General features: G+C 49.4%; 2 protein-coding genes across 2 annotated transcripts; both read left to right on the forward strand.

Annotated features, from left to right (window-relative positions):
• Positions 1 to 861: 861 nt before the first annotated feature.
• On the forward strand, positions 862 to 3,345 carry LOC124688378. The gene is made up of 4 exons (XM_047222065.1): positions 862 to 1,223; positions 2,355 to 2,438; positions 2,674 to 2,827; positions 2,973 to 3,345. The coding sequence occupies exons 1-4, from the start codon at positions 878 to 880 to the stop codon at positions 3,187 to 3,189; spliced, it is 801 nt and encodes a 266-aa protein (XP_047078021.1). The 5' UTR covers positions 862 to 877; the 3' UTR covers positions 3,190 to 3,345.
• Positions 3,346 to 4,709: 1,364 nt separating this feature from the next.
• Positions 4,710 to 5,612, forward strand: LOC124688379 (PLAT domain-containing protein 3-like). The gene is made up of 2 exons (XM_047222066.1): positions 4,710 to 4,805; positions 4,895 to 5,612. The coding sequence occupies exons 1-2, from the start codon at positions 4,710 to 4,712 to the stop codon at positions 5,354 to 5,356; spliced, it is 558 nt and encodes a 185-aa protein (XP_047078022.1). The 3' UTR covers positions 5,357 to 5,612.
• The last annotated feature ends 11,160 nt before the right edge of the window (positions 5,613 to 16,772 follow it).

Genomic DNA, 16,772 nt, shown 5'->3' on the forward strand with positions numbered 1-16,772 from the left:
AAAGTTGATTTCATCACTTTAAAATATTTTCCACCCTTAAACTTCTTCATAACTCAAAACAATATTTACTGTTGGTTCCGTGTCTATGAGGATCTCTAAACTAGAGCCACACCGGCATGTTTCGACATCCTTTTTTTAACCTCTTTATTATACATTAGTTGACGAGCAATTTCATAAAAGAAGTTACCACATGGTAACTTCAACACTCAATATAGTGACACCTTTAAAAGTCGCCGGGTGCATCGTTGAAACAACCCCGATGTGGTGTCTATTGTCAACATCTCAGTCGAAGCAAAGACAATGGTGAAGATGGGTCGTGAGTTGGACTAGCACTCTAGTAGTTTGAGAGATAATGTATTTTGATTTTACAGTTTTATAAAACAACTTGGTTGCATCATCGTTTCGTTTTTGTATGCATGCATGTATGTATCACACCACCTACAGACCGTGCCGCACTCTAAAGATTAGGAGCACAAGTTATCGCCCTATTTGCGCCCATCCTTTTTCGAGGAAGATTTGGTGGCATTTCGTTCAGAAAACAGGAATGGTGCCGACAAGGCGACAAGCGACCTAAGATTAGATGGGCCACAATCCGACAACTCACTTTTGTTTCTTGACAACAGCTAATCTACCCCGCGCCCCCAGAGATCAAATGGGCCAAAATGCGAAAGGAAAAAAAAACTCGGTAGCAACAGATGGGCCGCTGACAAATCGTTAATCTGGGCCACTCGGAGGAAACGCCCATGTTTGCTTTGGCGGGCCATGTGTGCGATTCTGGAGTAGAAAGAGGCCCGGGGAGTGCGGAACAAAATCGGCGCCGCGGAGTTAGATTCGCGGCGGATCGAGGCAGGAAGGCCCACGAACAAGGAACACGGAGATGAGCTTGGCGCTTCTAGGAGGCTACTCCTCCGCCGAGGACGACGACCCCGCCGCCGCCGCCGGCGCCGACCTGAGCGACTCCGGCGGCTCATCGGCCGAAGAAGCTGGATCCGACGTCGGCGAGGCGTCCGCTCCCCCGAAGCCGTCCGCCAAGCCGAGCCGGCGCGTAAACCCTAGCCCCGGCGACGGGGACTCCTCGCTGCCCTCCGCGCTGGATGTCTTCGCCGAGATCTCCGGGCCACCGGACTTCCTCAACCGCAGGGTCGCCCAGCCCGAGGAGGTGCGGGAGGCGCTCGGCGTGCTCGATCGCCGCTCCAAGCAGGGGAGAAAGCCGCCACCTCCCGGTGAGACGTTTAAACTTGTCACTTGTGCTAGTTCTATGATATTTTGATAATTCCTTAGTTTAAAATTGGATGTGTTCGACGCTTAAGCAAATGATTCGTGCGGTACTAAGTAATACACGGTCTCTTACTCGTTTATTTGCTGTAGAGCGAGAATTCCTTGTCCCAATCTGGCTTTATGTGAGAAGTATTTCTTCTTATTGTTTTTGTTTCACCCTTTGTGCTCTCGTAGTGCTCTGATTACGTTTGATTATAGAACTGCGTTGCTACAGCCCACAGGGTTAGTGTCATCAATCCATGGACTTACAATGCGTGGGGCTCTACTTGAGAAGTAGTTACTCTTTAGTTTTGTTGGTGTGTTTATGGTGCATAGTGGCATGAACTAGGCCTGTCTAGTCTTTCCATTTGTCATAAGTTAGTTAAGAAGTTTCTGTTGTTATTTTACATGTCATATTGCTTGATTGTGTGCACAAGTATTATGAAGCTGAGATGATCGCATAGCCAGCATATTTAGGATAGAAAATTTAGATGCAACACTCCTATGCAAATGAGGAGACATGTTGTTTTTTGCTTTAATTCTGTGTTCACATATTAGGCCCTATTGGGTTGGTGTACAGGATGAGGGTTGCGATACCTTATTGCTATATGCTACTCATGCACTATATATGTCCTGGGGCTAGAAACTGCATATTTGATTTGGCATCCATTTTCACATCTCCAAATTAGGTGATATATATGTGTTTTGTACTGGATCTATGATCCTACTCCTACTTTCATTTGTTTGTTAGACCACTTTGAAGGAGTAAAGAACTATAGAATTGGGTATCTAGCTTTACCTCTTACATTTAGGATTTGCATCGAAATCTATGTATAAATACTTTTTTAATGTATAGGTCGATAAAACCCTGTCATCCTCTGTGCATGTTTATGAAATGGGTACAATTGGCCATTTCAATTGCCTCTGGACTGGGACTGAATTGCAAAATTGATAACTTGTTTAGATATGAGGTACATAATAGAGAGGCAGTTATGATGTGTGCTGGCTTCTGATAATATTCCTAGTTACATTCATGCCAATCATTCATTTCAAGTTCATATTTGCCTCTAGCTAATCTGATTAAAGGCTATGTTCAGGTGCAGTTGTGGCGGCGAAACAACAGTTGGTTGCCATTCGTGAGCGAGTTAGCAGTGACATGAAGAATGGTGCCAATCCTCAAGGTTCTGTTTTGATGCTTCAGATCGATATACCTTATCCCTTTTTAATAGGACATGCATTATGACTGAATTGCAAAAATTCATAGCTTGTTACTAGCTTGAATATTAGATAGATGGTGAAGGAGATCTTATCATATTTGCTGGCATCTGATAGTAATCCTAGTTCTGCTCCTGTCATTTATATTCTATTTCAGACTTTTGTTGCCCCCTGGTTAATCTGACTGAAAACTATCTTCAGGTGCGGTTGTGTCAGCGAAACCACAGTTGATTGCTGATCATGAACGAGTTAACAGTGACACGAAGACTGGTGCCAATCTTCCAGGTTCTGTCGAAGGAAAGAGAAAAATCGGTGCTGCAAATCCTGGTCCAGAAGATGCTGCCGAGCTTCTAAGGTAACAAATGCTCCCTTTCATTCAGTAACACAACTACGAGATAACTACACAAAAGCGTACTGAGCATATGTCATGTCAGAATTCTGTATGGTCCCTTGTCATTCTTGTAAGGCTCTTATCAGTGTTTTTTCTCTTTGAAATGTAGAATGTGTCTCCAGTGCGGTATACCAAAGACATATTCACACGCGCAAGGTATGGTATGCCCTGTCTGCAACGATAAACCGATGCAGACAAAGGAGCCCGAGAAGAAGAAGGCTTCTGCTGTCAAGGACAAGGAGAAGGTCAAGAGGATGAGAGGGCAATCTTCACACGCTTCATGGAAGAGCGAAACTGAGATGGCTCTGCGGCAACAGTTTGACTAGTTTACTAATAGTGTTCACCGTGAATGTTGTAACGAGACGGCTGTTTTGCCTGCACACTGGGGAGAATTCTTGCAGTTTTCTTTGCTTTGTAAACTTGTACAACTGCTTCATTGTTGATTCTCAGGCTCCAAATTAGCATGGTTTTGTTTCTTGTTCTTGCAGCTCTGTGACATTTTCCCAGCGAAGTCCTGTTTGAATTAAATTTTCTAGGGCCTTTTGATACACGAGACATTTTCCTGAATCTACTGGGAACTAAACTGTGTCCTGTGAAGTTCCGGGAAAACTCGTATGCAACTCTCATGAATCATAGAAGCCCTTAATGTTGAGCTAGTTGTGCTTTGTGCTCTAACTTGGCTAACAGACTAGTCTTAGCTCTATTACAAATTTCCATGGAGTTCTTGTTAATCACTGAGGCCCTTCTAGCTATGGTAAGGTAGGGAGGTTATTTTCGCTCATTGATTTCATTTCTGGATCAATTGAAGATAAGAGCGAGCTGGGGTCTAGTAATGTCGGCATGTGGCATAACATGACCAACGTGGCAACATGAGAGCAACGGAATGACATGGACAGATCCAGTCTACCCTTGCCGCGATGCAGAATGCAGCTCAACTTGCATTATTAGTTTATATCGACCTCGCACCATTACCAGGGCCGTGTCTTCTCTCGGATTCAATCTGAATCCGTTAATCAGTTCACGTCAACAACATCTTTTGTACTGTAATGTAATCCAAAATCCAGTGCCTGCTACTCGAGCATCTCGTTTCATTTCCATGGATTTGTGCCACATGTACTCCTTCCGTTGCGTTTAAATTGACGCGAGGGAGAAAGAGAGTGAGCAAACAATGGTTCAGATTGAAGTCAAATAAATCAGTATATGAACGATCGCGGAGCAGGTGGCACAGCCCTGTCCAGGTCCAGCACGACGCCTGCATTGAATAATAATGGTCGATTCAGACGAACATGCACAAAAATTGCACAATTTTTAGATCTTCCGGATCGGATCGGCGCCACGGTGACCGACAGCTAAGAGCATCCCCACTCGTTGGCGCTCCCCACGCCCAAATCCGGCGAAATTTTCGTCCGGATTGGAGGAAGATTTGGCGTGGGGAGGAGTAGTTTCCCAGTCGTGTGCTCCCCAAGCGGCGTTTCTCGGGGAAAAAGAGGATGGCTCGGGGAATCCGGACGAAAGAGGAGACACGTGGGCGTGGACGGTTGGTTTAGCTTCATCCGGAGTCCCGGGAGACCCCGGGAAACCGAGGATGGCATGGGGAGTCCGGACGAAAATAGGCTCAAATCCGGACCAAAACGAGGAACCGAGGGGCAGTCGCGCGTGTTTTCGGCCGTCCGGATGAAAAAAAGTGGCCGTGAGGGCTCTGTGGGGAGACGAGTGGAGATGCTCTAAGGCCCCACGCCGCCTCATCAACCATTTCCTTTTTATACGATCCACTCCCCAGTCCCCACACACCAAAATCTCTGCAGCTCACACACCAGCTCGACCGCACTCCGATCCATCATCATCCATGGCTCGGCTCGCCGCCGCTCTCCTCCTCGCCGTCGCCGTCGCGGCCTCCGCCGCCGCGCTCGCGCATGGCCGCGGCCTCCAGACTCCGATCAAGGTGACCAGACCACCCTCCCTCTCTCTTGACACGATTGCTGTTTAACTCGTATACTCATCGTTAACCTTGCCACGTCGATCCGCGCGCAGCTGACCAGGGTCGCCGCCGGCGTGGCCAGCGACAGCTACGAGTGCGTGTACACGGTGTACATCCGGACGGGTTCGATCTGGAAGGCCGGGACGGACTCCAACATCACGCTGGAGCTGACCACCGCCGACAACAGCGGCATCCAGATCACGGGCCTGCCGTCGTGGGGCGGGCTCATGGGCGAGGGCCACTCCTACTTCGAGCGGAGCAACCTCGACATCTTCAGCGGCCGCGGGCCCTGCATGGCGTCCGCGCCCTGCCGCATGAAGCTGGCCTCCGACGGCACCGGCGACCACCACGGCTGGTACTGCAACTACGTCGAGGTCACCGTCACCGGCCCGCACAAGGGCTGCGCGCAGCAGCTGTTCACCGTCGAGCAGTGGCTCGCCACCGACGTCTCGCCGTACAAGCTCGACTCCGTCGTCGACCAGTGCTCCGCCGTCGATGGCACCGCATCCGCGTGAGGCCGCCGTCGGCACGTGCGCTGATGCTGTTTGTGTTGGATCAGCTCGTGCAGCTGCTGGTGAAATAATCGATCGGGATCTGATGAGTGATGTGTATGCGCTGTGATGAGAGTTGTCAGTGACTAGTCGTCGCCGTACGTGGTGGTTTTGTATGAGAGAAGATGTTCATCTGACATCTCCAATTGTTGGATATTTGTCCATGTTTTCATTGTCGGCAGATCTGTGTCCATGTGTTTCATTGTGGGAATGTTTCTTCTGTCCTAGCACCTCGGCCCGATAATAATCGCCATTTTTTGGTTTTTGGCTAAAAATAGGACCCAAGCATATTCTGAAAAATACGTAGACACACATAAAAGTATGGCGAGGGCTCAGCACCGGTTGCCCGATACGGGCTGGAAAATCGGTTGCCGTTGGTGTTGTCGGATCGCGATCTAACGTCTAGAAACAACAGGAGCGAATATTTTGCATTTTGACCCTCAGTTTTTGTGAAGTCTACCCGTAGTCCAAGCTTATTCAGTTAAAACGAAACGGTGTATCCCACTTCCCCGACCACCCCGATATTTACATAAAAATGCCGCCGTGGTGATTTGCAACTTGAACAGAGAGTGTTGCAGTAAAAATCTCTCATCACACCCACAAGAGAAAATACACTATTATAACAAAAGTGCCACAACATTTTAAAAAATTAGTGTTACAAAAAAGAGGTTAAACAACAACTTTTTTTTTGCTGTAGAGTGATTTACAATTAAAATCAGCAACCATTTTTAACAAAAAAACCGCAACATGTTACAACAAAAGAAACATGTGTTCATAGCAACGAAAAGTGGTTAATGATACTTTGTTTCGCTACAGATTGATTGACAACAAAAATTACTAACTATTCAACAAAAACAACAACTGCTACAACAAACAATTAATATGTTAATCTGTTTCTTGAAAAGCATGTAAACTTCATAAAAAAAGTCCGAGAAAACACTTGTAGCAAAGTTGCAACATTTGTTATCTTGTTTTCACAACAAAACTCATAATAAGTTTTCCACACAACACACCCCCTAGCAACATGTTGAAATAAATTATGCACATATTGAAATATTTGGGAAAACAAAAAAAAACTTCTAGTAGAACGCCAAGGAAACCTTAAAACATCTCACATGTGCATTATTAGCAAAACTCGTGCAACTTTGTTACAATTTTGAAGGCGTATGCAACATCTCCCTAATAAACACACATGCATGCTAGCTAGTAGAAAGTTGGGCCGGAAAGACATACATGATGGGTTGGGTGGGCTCGCGAGCGTTCAGAAGTTGGGCCAGTGTGGAAGAAACGAGAAAATGGGCCAGAGAGAGGCGACTGAACGAGGAACGGCCGATCTATACCCTGAATCAGTCACCCAAATGGAATCATTTGCCTAAAAGTATCTAGCATTTGACCTGCCACCCGCCATATTGTTGGAGATATGCCCAAGAGGCAATAATAAAGTGGTTATTATAATATATATTTGAGTTTATGATAAATGTTTACATACCATGCTATAATTGTATTAAGCGAAACATTGATACATGTGTGTTATGTAAACAACAAGGAGTCCCTAGTAAGCCTCTTGTATAACTAGCTTGTTGATTAATAGATGATTATGGTTTCGTGATCATGAATATTGGATGTTATTAATAACAAGGTTATGTCATTGGATGAATGATATAATGGACACACGCCCAATTAAGCGTAGCATAAGATCACGTCATTAAGTTCAATTTGCTATTAGCTTCCGATACATAGTTACCTAGTCCTTCGACCATGAGATCATGTAAATCACTTATACCGGAAGGGTACTTTGATTACATCAAACGCCAATGCGTAAATGAGTGGTTATAAAGATGGGATTAAGTATTCGGAAAGTGTGAGTTGAGGCATATGGATCAAGAGTGGGATTTGTCCGTCCTGATGACGGAGAGATATACTCTGGGCCCTTTCGGTGGAATATCGTCTGATTAGCTTGCAAGCATGTGACTGGTTCACAAGAGATGATATGCCACAGTACGAGTAAAGAGTACTTATCGGATACGAGGTTGAACAAGGTATGGAGATACCGATGATCAAACCTCGGATAAGTAAAATATCGCGTGACAAAGGGAATCGGTATCGTATGTAAATGGTTCAATCGATCACTAAGTTATCGCGGAATATGTGGGAGCCATTATGGATCTCCAGATCCCGCTATTGGTTATTGGTCGGAGAGGAGTCTCGACCATGTCTACATAGTTCACGAACCGTAGGGTGACACACTTAAGGTTTGATGTCGTTTTAAGTAGATATGGAATGGAGTTTTGAATTTTGTTCGGAGTCTCGGATGGGATCCAGGACATCACGAGGAGGTCCGGAATGGTCCGAAGAATAAGATTCATATATAGGAAGTCACTTTCCAAGTTTGGAAATGATCCGGTGCATTTATGGAAGGCGCTAGAATGTTCTAGAACCTTCCGGATGAAATCACCATGGAAGGTGGAGTCCTGGTTGGACTCCACCAAACCCAACCAGCCAACCAAGTGGGAGGGTGAAGTCCATGGAGGACTCCACCTTCTTGGCCGGCCAACAAGGGGGGAAGGGGAGAGTCCCTTGTTGGGATTCGTAGCATAGAAAACAAAAATCTTCCTACCGCAAGAACGAAAACACAAGCCAAGATCTAATCTAGTAGATGGTAGCAACGAGAAGATCATGAGACTAACCCTCGAAGATTTCCAAAACCTAACGATATTAGATCTCGTGGTGGACGTAGTCGATCACTTGCGACTTGCAAAAGCGCGTAGAAGATCTTGACCGCTTGCAAAAGCGCGTAGTAGAACTTGACGGTGCCACAATCGGGCAGCACCTCCGTACTCGGTCACACGTACGGTGTTGATGAAGACGACGTCCTCCTCCCCATTCCAGCGGGCAGCGGAAGTAATAGATCCTCCTCGGAATCCCGGCAGCACGACGGCGTGGTGGCGGTGGTGGTGGAGAACTCCGGCAGGGCTTCGCCTAAGCGTATGCGGGAGAGGTGGTGGAGGAGGAGAGGCTAGGGTTTGGGGAGAGAGGGGGGTGCGGCCAACTCATGGCTTTGAGTGGCCGGCCCCCTCCCCTTGCCCCTCTTTTTATAGGTGGAAACCCCCAAGAGTTGGACTCCAAGTCTTCGAATAAGACCCGAACCCAAAACTTGCCTTAGGGATAAAACCTACCCAAGGGGGGAATCCCACTCAAGGTGGGACTCCCACCCCTTCCTTGTGGGGGTTGGCGGGCCACCCTTGGGGAGTCCACCTGGGACTCCTCCCCCTTAGGGTTGGCCGGCCATGCAAGGTGGAGTCCCTCCGGGACTCCACTTTCCATGGTGATTTCTTCCGGACTTTTCTAGAACCTTCTAGAACCTGCCATAAATGCACCGGATCATTTCCAAACTTGGAATATGACTTCCTATATATGAATCTTATTCTCCGGACCATTCCGGACCTCCTCGTGATGTCCTGGATCCCATCCGAGACTCCGAACAAAACTTCGAACTCCATTCTAGATTCCATATCTACTTAAACGACTGTTGGCGTCAGAAACCCACCGGCGGGCAGCGACTGGCCAACACGGTAGAGCCGGGAATGACTAGGGCTGCGGCTGGCCCCAGTCCCTCAGAGCGACGGCCCGCAAAGCCTCCTGGTCGCGCGCCGATGCTGGGTCGCAAGGGCGTGCCACCTGACCTATACCTGGTCAGGAAGGTGTGGATGATGCCTCGCTTAGTTTCCTGCAGGGCACACACGTACACATTAAATACGAGCCTCGATCGGCTCTCGAGTTGTCCTGTGAATCGGCTCGGGAGCCGATTCACCCATGATTCGTCCAAGGTGGCCGAATATATGGTGGTCCTGCTTGATCAATATAAAGCGTATGAGATCCACGACGATCTAGGGTTTTCACCGCATAATCGGATCATCCTACTCACGATTGGGCCTCGCGCTCACGCACGGTAAACGTAAGCCAGCCCTAGACAAGGCCTAAAAACCAACACTAGGTTGATCCTCGGAACGTCCTGTCTAGGGGCAGCAAACTACACCCCGCATGCCGCTGGATCCTCCAACCCTTTGTAAGGCCTAACTATTGCAGATATTAAACTAATCCTTGATGAATCAAGGATCGACCATAACGGATCAGATCTACTAAATAAAGATCGGGCGGGGTGCCGCCCCTGCACCCATGATGAGGCACAAGGACGGCTAGACGCGCTAGGATTGCACTACGCAAGCATATGATGCTAAGAACGATGCTAACCCTAACGCGTCTACGATAACTACGTTGCTCGCCATCAAAAAGGCTTCAGTACGAGCAACGCATGAACAACTAGGCAGGCTCGTGCTGCCTAGATCGCGAGATGCGATCTAGGCAGCATGGTGCTTACCGGAGGAACCCTCGAGACGAAGGAGTTGGCGATGCGCCGAGATTGGTTTGTGTTGAACGTTGGTTGTTGTTTATTCCATAAACCCTAGGTACATATTTATAGTCCAGGGGACTTTCTAATGCGGGCGTGCACTAAACCGTGCACGAGACAAACTCTACGTAACCTACTAAGTAAAGATACACGGGCTAACTAGCCCAAACTTGACACACAAGGCCGATTTACATATCTCTCCACGCATATATCTTCAAATTCGTCTTGATCGCGGCCCACCTCTGGCTTGGTCAAATACTGGTGATAACACATGCCCCCCTGGTTTTGGAAATAACATTTCCAAAATCATTATGCTCTCTTTTCGTCGGGTCATGTCGTGGCGAAGCGTAAACGTCGCGAGTCCTTCATCATGATAACTTGCCTTCTCAACTTCTCTGCGCGATTAGACTGTTCTGGCACCACCTCCTCGGGAACTGCTGTGGCATTGAATTTTTACTATGCTCCCTTCTATTTAACCGCAGCAAACAGTCGTCTCCCTCATCCCCTTCGCACTAGCCTCCAAAAAAAAACCCTCCTCTGCCACCATGTCCTCGTCCTCCTCTTCTTCTTCCTCATCGGACCTCTCCCACGTGTCCTCTCCTATCCGAGAGGAGACGCCCTCGTGGGGTACGCAGGCGGCGTACGATATCCTCGCCCCCACGAAGTGGGACAAAAAGGACCATGACTCCTTCGTATGGTCCGAGGATGACAAATCCTTGACCGACGGGGAGAGTGACCTCCGCTTCCTCGCCGTTGGGGAACCGGTGGAGGAGAGCGACGATGACAACTTCTCCTGCGACTTCACCTCTTCCGGGGAGGAAGGGGAGCAGGGAGAGGAGGAGGAAGACGACGATGAGAGCTCCTCCGACGAGCCGCCGGCCAAGCGCCATTGCCCCTGGCCGGGAAATCTGAGTGACTTCGACAGCGACGACGACGACGCCGACGGAGAGGATGAAGACGACGAGGGCCCGGTTGGCGGCCATTGGAGCGACGACGAACCCGCCGGGAGCAGCGCCGACGGCAGCCGACGAAGGCGACGATGAGGGCAGCGACGGCCCATAGAATAGGACCAGCAGTAGTCTTTTGAGAGCAATCAGCTCTTTATGTAAGAAATCTTGTCTATCAATGAAGAACTTTTCCTTTTCCCCAATTTGATGTTGTCGATTTCTTCTGAGCTTAATTAAGCCGATTCTCTCTTCTGCTGTCCTTACCGATTCGTCCCCTTTGTCACTGCGTAATGAGCCGATAACATCGCATCGGTCCTTTGAAACTCGTCCTTCCCTTCTTCAATGCCCATCATTTATGAAGAAAGTTGCAAGGAAGGATCAGCCGATGATAACTCAATCGGCTCGAAGAAAATAGAGCAAGGCAGAACATCTACTAGGCCTGCTGCCCCCCGAGTCTTGGCCAAAGCAAAACTTAGCCGAATTAGCCTGGGCTTAATCACGCAGAATCAGCCGATTTGCACGTAAATCGGTTTGCAGAGAACCTTCAAGGTGGGCTGCCCCCCAAGTTTCCTCAGTGCGCCTCTTTGCCCTCGCGAGTCAGATCGGCTCCCTTCTTTTGGTGGATCTGATGCGACCCACCTTTAACCTGATCTGGACACCCAAGCTGCCCTTAGCACTGTTCTTGAAGAGAAGATCTGAGCTGTTAAACCTCTCTCTTTGAGGAGTTCTTCCATTGTGGCATTGTGGCTTCTCTTCATAATTCACTAGGGCTGACCTTCTGTTTGACAGTTGTATTTCTTGAGTCGATGGCCATGCATCGGCTGCTTCTCAATTCTGAAGTCGATGCCTTTGCATCGGCTGTAAAAAAAATGTTTTTTTTTTAAAAAATTTTAGGCCGATTTGCGTATCGGCCCCCATACTCAATATTATTTCATATCCTCGTGTTTTATCCCTCTAGGTGCCCCCCGAGCCGATTCTGTCAAGAGAATTGATGGTATCGGCTCTTCAGGTAGTCCCTGTTGGGTCAAACGTTGATCCCAGGCAGAATGGATGGTGAGGATAATTTGGGCCGATTGCCGGAATCGGCCTCCATGTTGCTTGTTCGGTGAAGGTTTTGTAATATCCCTTCATCAGTTTCGGAGGGCCGATCGCAAGGATCGGCCTCGCCATGTTGCTTATTGACGTAGTCTTGCTACTCGTCCATGTCGGCGGATAAAACCAGCCCAATCTCTGGACTTTAGCACGTTGGTGTGCTTGCTGTTATCCATGTCGGGTGCACTGTGTAATCGTGGAGCACTACACCCCGCCGGACGAATGAACACCATGTTTGTGCCAGCCGATGTGTCATCATCGGCTCTCTTTTGCTTGGGGCGCCACTCTTTTCTTTGCGGTAGCCCCTCCTCATCCGGGGTCCTCCGGACTTTCGCAGCCCGCATCAGGCCGCGCCTTCCTCAGCGTATGCAAGTACATCCTTTCAGCTTCCTCCAGACCGCGCAATCGCTGAACCCTGCGTTTTTGTGTATGGCTGAGACCGTCAGGGCACCACCTTGGACGGTGGCACCTGTCTTCTTCGTATTCCCCTTCGTCTTCTGAATCATCGAGATCTTCCAACGGAGGGGTCTCAGCCCGTCTGTTTTGCGGTGGGAGAGGCCCTAAGCGCTCGAACACAGATACGTTGGCTGTCTCCTTCTTCTTCCGGTTGCATTACGGGCAGTTGCCGATTGTTGGTAATCGGCTCATTCCCGAATCCCAGCGAGTGTACCGAAGAAGGGGCAATGCCAATGCCTGTCCGTATCGTCCTGCTCCCTGCCATGGCGCTCCTGTCGCTCCTCATCATGATTATGCCGGTGATGCCTTTCGTCGTTTCTGGTCAGACGACCTCTTTCATCATTGTTGTTGTATCGCCGGCGTTGGTCATATCGACTAACATACTTGTTGAGGAGGTGATCAGAGAGGGGTCGTTGGTATCTTATGTTCTTCACTTCCCCCTCCGTGACGTAGCGCTTGCCATCTTGACGGAGCCGATCGCATGGAGCGGCCCCCTCTGCGTCCTTGCTGTGAGAGCAGCTGTCCTCATCCCCGTCCTTCTCAGAGCGGTGTCCAAGCTCTACCATACCGATGTTGGCTGAGAAATCAGGCCGGCACCCTCCAAGGTGGGTAAACTCCACCATGTTGACGGCGGGGAAGGGGTGTGTGTCGACCTTCATGGCGTATCGGTTAAAAATTAATCGCCCATTTTCTATCGCCACTTGGATCCGCCGACGCCACACCCTGCAGTCGTTGGTGGTGTGGGTGAACGTGTTATGCCACTTGCGGTATGGCTTTCCGTTCAGCTCTTGCACCGTAGGAAACTTGTGGCCTTCGGGTACCTTTATGTGCTTCTCCGCGAGTAAGAGGTCGAAAATCTGCTCGGTTTTCGTCACGTCGAAGTCGAACCCTCTTGGAGGTCCTGGTGGCTTTACCCATTTGCAGGTTACTGGGCCTGCAGCTCGAGTCCACTCAGCTACTGCGACCTCTCGCTCTCCCGTAGGACCTTCATCTTCGCCTGCGTCAACCATGGTAACCACGCGCTTGAATTTATCTTGGTAGATATCCGGGTGGCGTTGCTCATATGCCGACAACTTCGCACCATGTGTGCTAATGAAGGATAGTCCGCCCGGGAGGCCACTTCCTTGATCGATGATGATAGACCCACCACCGCCAATTCGATCGCTTCCTTTTCGCTTACATGAACCGAATAGCATCGGTTCCTAACGGTCCTGAAGCGCTGAATGTATTCGGACACCGTTTCTCCGCGCTTCTGTCGTACTTGGGCTAGATCGGCAATGCCAGCCTCGGAAGCCTCTGAGTGATATTGCTCGTGGAACCGTTCTTCCAGCTGCTTCCAGGTCTGGATTGAGTTCGGTGGCAGCGACGTGTACCATCCGAAAGCCGATCCTGTGAGGGACTGCGAGAAGTACCTCACGCGCAGCTCATCTGACGCTGAGATCATGCCCAGTTGTGCCAAATATCGGCTCACATGCTCGATGGAGCTGGAGCCATCTGATCCGCTGAACTTTGTGAAGTCCGGGAGCCGATATTTGGGTGGTAGCGGGATCAATTCGTACTCATTGGGGTACGGCTTGGTATAGCCGATCGCCTTTCTCTTCGGCATCATGCCGAACTGATCTTTCAGGATAGTACAAATTTGATCCGCGGTGATGGCTGCAGGTGCCGAACCCTGAAGATTCGTCGGAGTGGCGTACTTAACCAGCCACGCCTGTTTCTCTGGTTCTGAGCCAACTGCAGGGAGCTGGGCTCGGGAGCTTTGTCGGGGTGGCGTATTTAGCTAGCCACGTTTGCTTCTCAGGGTCTGCCTCCGACGCTCCTCCTGTTGCCCCAGAAGTCCCTGCTATAGCAACCTGGTTCGAGGGTGCCCGTGTGCTGCGATCCGGCACGTATGCACATGCGTATCCGTGCGGGATCTCCTTGGGCGCGTCCCGTAGGAACCGGTAGTCACCGGGGTCACCACCAATCTTGTAGACGACAAAAGCCGATGAGTTCGGCGCTTCGGGCGCTGCCAACGCGAATGGCAGCGGGGGACGGGAATGGAGCAGCGCTTCCCCTTGGTGAGTCCCTAGGGCTGGTCCTGACGGAGAGTACTGATGGCTCATGATCTCCTGGATCACGCGCAGCGCGACGCGCTCCAACGTATTCACCAGGCTCTCAGAATGGCGGTGCAGCGAATGAGCCACCATGAAGTTGATCTCCGACGCAGCGACCTGGTGCGTTCTTCGGACGGGGTGGACAGGTCCACTCCATCAAGCGCGCCTTCGGTGTGAACCCCTTCCATCCGATGCCATGGGAGCGGGTCTCGTGGAAAGAGCCGATTAGGTCGGCTTCGAGGGCGGACTTGATCTCGTCGTACTTCTTCTTGAGCTCGCCAGTGAGATCCCCGTACGTGACCGGAGTTTCTTCTGCCACTTCTGATGAAGACGGTATGGTGTCTTTCGCCATCTCTGATGTGGATAGCGAGATGGTTGTCGTTGAAGATTTGTCCCACCGGGCGTGCCAGAATGTGTTGGCGTCAGAAACCCACCGGCGGGCAGCGACTGGCCAACACGGTAGAGCCGGGAATGACTAGGGCTGCGGCTGGCCCCAGTCCCTCAGAGCGACGGCCCGCAAAGCCTCCCTGGTCGCGCGCCGATGCCGGGTCGCAAGGGCGTGCCACCTGACCTATACCTGGTCGGGAAGGTGTGGATGATGCCTCGCTTAGTTTCTCGCAGGGCACACACGTACACGTTAAATACGAGCCTCGATCGGCTCTCGGGTTGTCCCGTGAATCGGCTCGGGGAGCCGATTCACCCATGATTCGTCCAAGGTGGCCGAATATATGGTGGTCCCGCTTGATCAATATAAAGCGTATGAGATCCACGACGATCTAGGGTTTTCACCGCATAATCGGATCATCCTACTCACGATTGGGCCTCGCGCTCACGCACGGTAAACGTAAGCCAGCCCTAGACAAGGCCTAAAAACCAACACTAGGTTGATCCTCGGAACGTCTCGTCTAGGGGCAGCAAACTACACCCTGCATGCCGCTGGATCCTCCAACCCTTTGTAAGGCCTAACTATTGCAGATATTAAACTAATCCTTGATGAATCAAGGATCGACCATAACGGATCAGATCTACTAAATAAAGATCAGGCGGGGTGCCGCCCCTGCACCCATGATGAGGCACAAGGACGGCTAGACGCGCTAGGATTGCACTACGCAAGCATATGATGCTAAGAACGATGCTAACCCTAACGCGTCTACGATAACTACGTTGCTCGCCATCAAAAAGGCTTCGATACGAGCAACGCATGAACAACTAGGCAGGCTCGTGCTGCCTAGATCGCGAGATGCGATCTAGGCAGCATGGTGCTTACCGGAGGAACCCTCGAGACGAAGGAGTTGGCGATGCGCCGAGATTGGTTTGTGTTGAACGTTGGTTGTTGTTTATTCCATAAACCCTAGGTACATATTTATAGTCCAGGGGACTTTCTAATGCGGGCGTGCACTAAACCGTGCACGAGACAAACTCTACGTAACCTACTAAGTAAAGATACACGGGCTAACTAGCCCAAACTTGACACACAAGGCCGATTTACATATCTCTCCACGCATATATCTTCAAATTCGTCTTGATCGCGGCCCACCTCTGGCTTGGTCAAATACTGGTGATAACAACGACATCAAACCTTAAGTGTGTCACCCTACGGTTCGTGAACTGTGCAGACATGGTCTCCGACCAATAACCAATAGCGGGATCTGGAGATCCATAATGGCTCCCACATATTCAACGATAACTTAGTGATCGATTGAACCATTTACATACGATACCGATTCCCTTTGTCACGCGATATTTTACTTGTCCGAGGTTTGATCATCGGTATCACGATACCTTGTTCAACCTCGTCTCTGACAAGTACTCTTTACTCATACCGTGGTATGTGGTCTCTTATGAACCATTCATATGCTTGCAAGCTAATTAGACGACATTCCACCAAGAGGGCCCAGAGTATATCTATCCGTCATCGGGATGGACAAATCCCATCGTTGATCCATATGCCTCAACTCATACTTTCCGAATACTTAATCCCACCTTTATAACCACCCATTTACGCAGTGGCGTTTGATGTAATCAAAGTAGCCTTCCGGTATAAGTGATTTACATGATCTCATGGTCGAAGGACTAGGTACTATGTATCGAAAGCTTATAGCAAACTGAACTTAATGACGTGATCTTATGCTACGCTTATTTGGGTGTATGTCCATTACATCATTCATCAATGACATAACCTTGTCATTAATAACATCCAATGTTCATGATCATGAAACCTTGATCATCTATTAATCAACTAGCTAGTTATACAAGAGGCTTACTAGGGACTCCTTGTTGTTTACATAACACACATGTATCAATGTTTCGATTAATACAATTATAGCATGGTATGTAAACATTTATCATAAACACAAAGATATATAATAACCATTTTATTA

Source organism: Lolium rigidum, chromosome 2 (assembly GCF_022539505.1).
Source record: "Lolium rigidum isolate FL_2022 chromosome 2, APGP_CSIRO_Lrig_0.1, whole genome shotgun sequence".
Lineage (NCBI taxonomy): Eukaryota > Viridiplantae > Streptophyta > Magnoliopsida > Poales > Poaceae > Lolium > Lolium rigidum.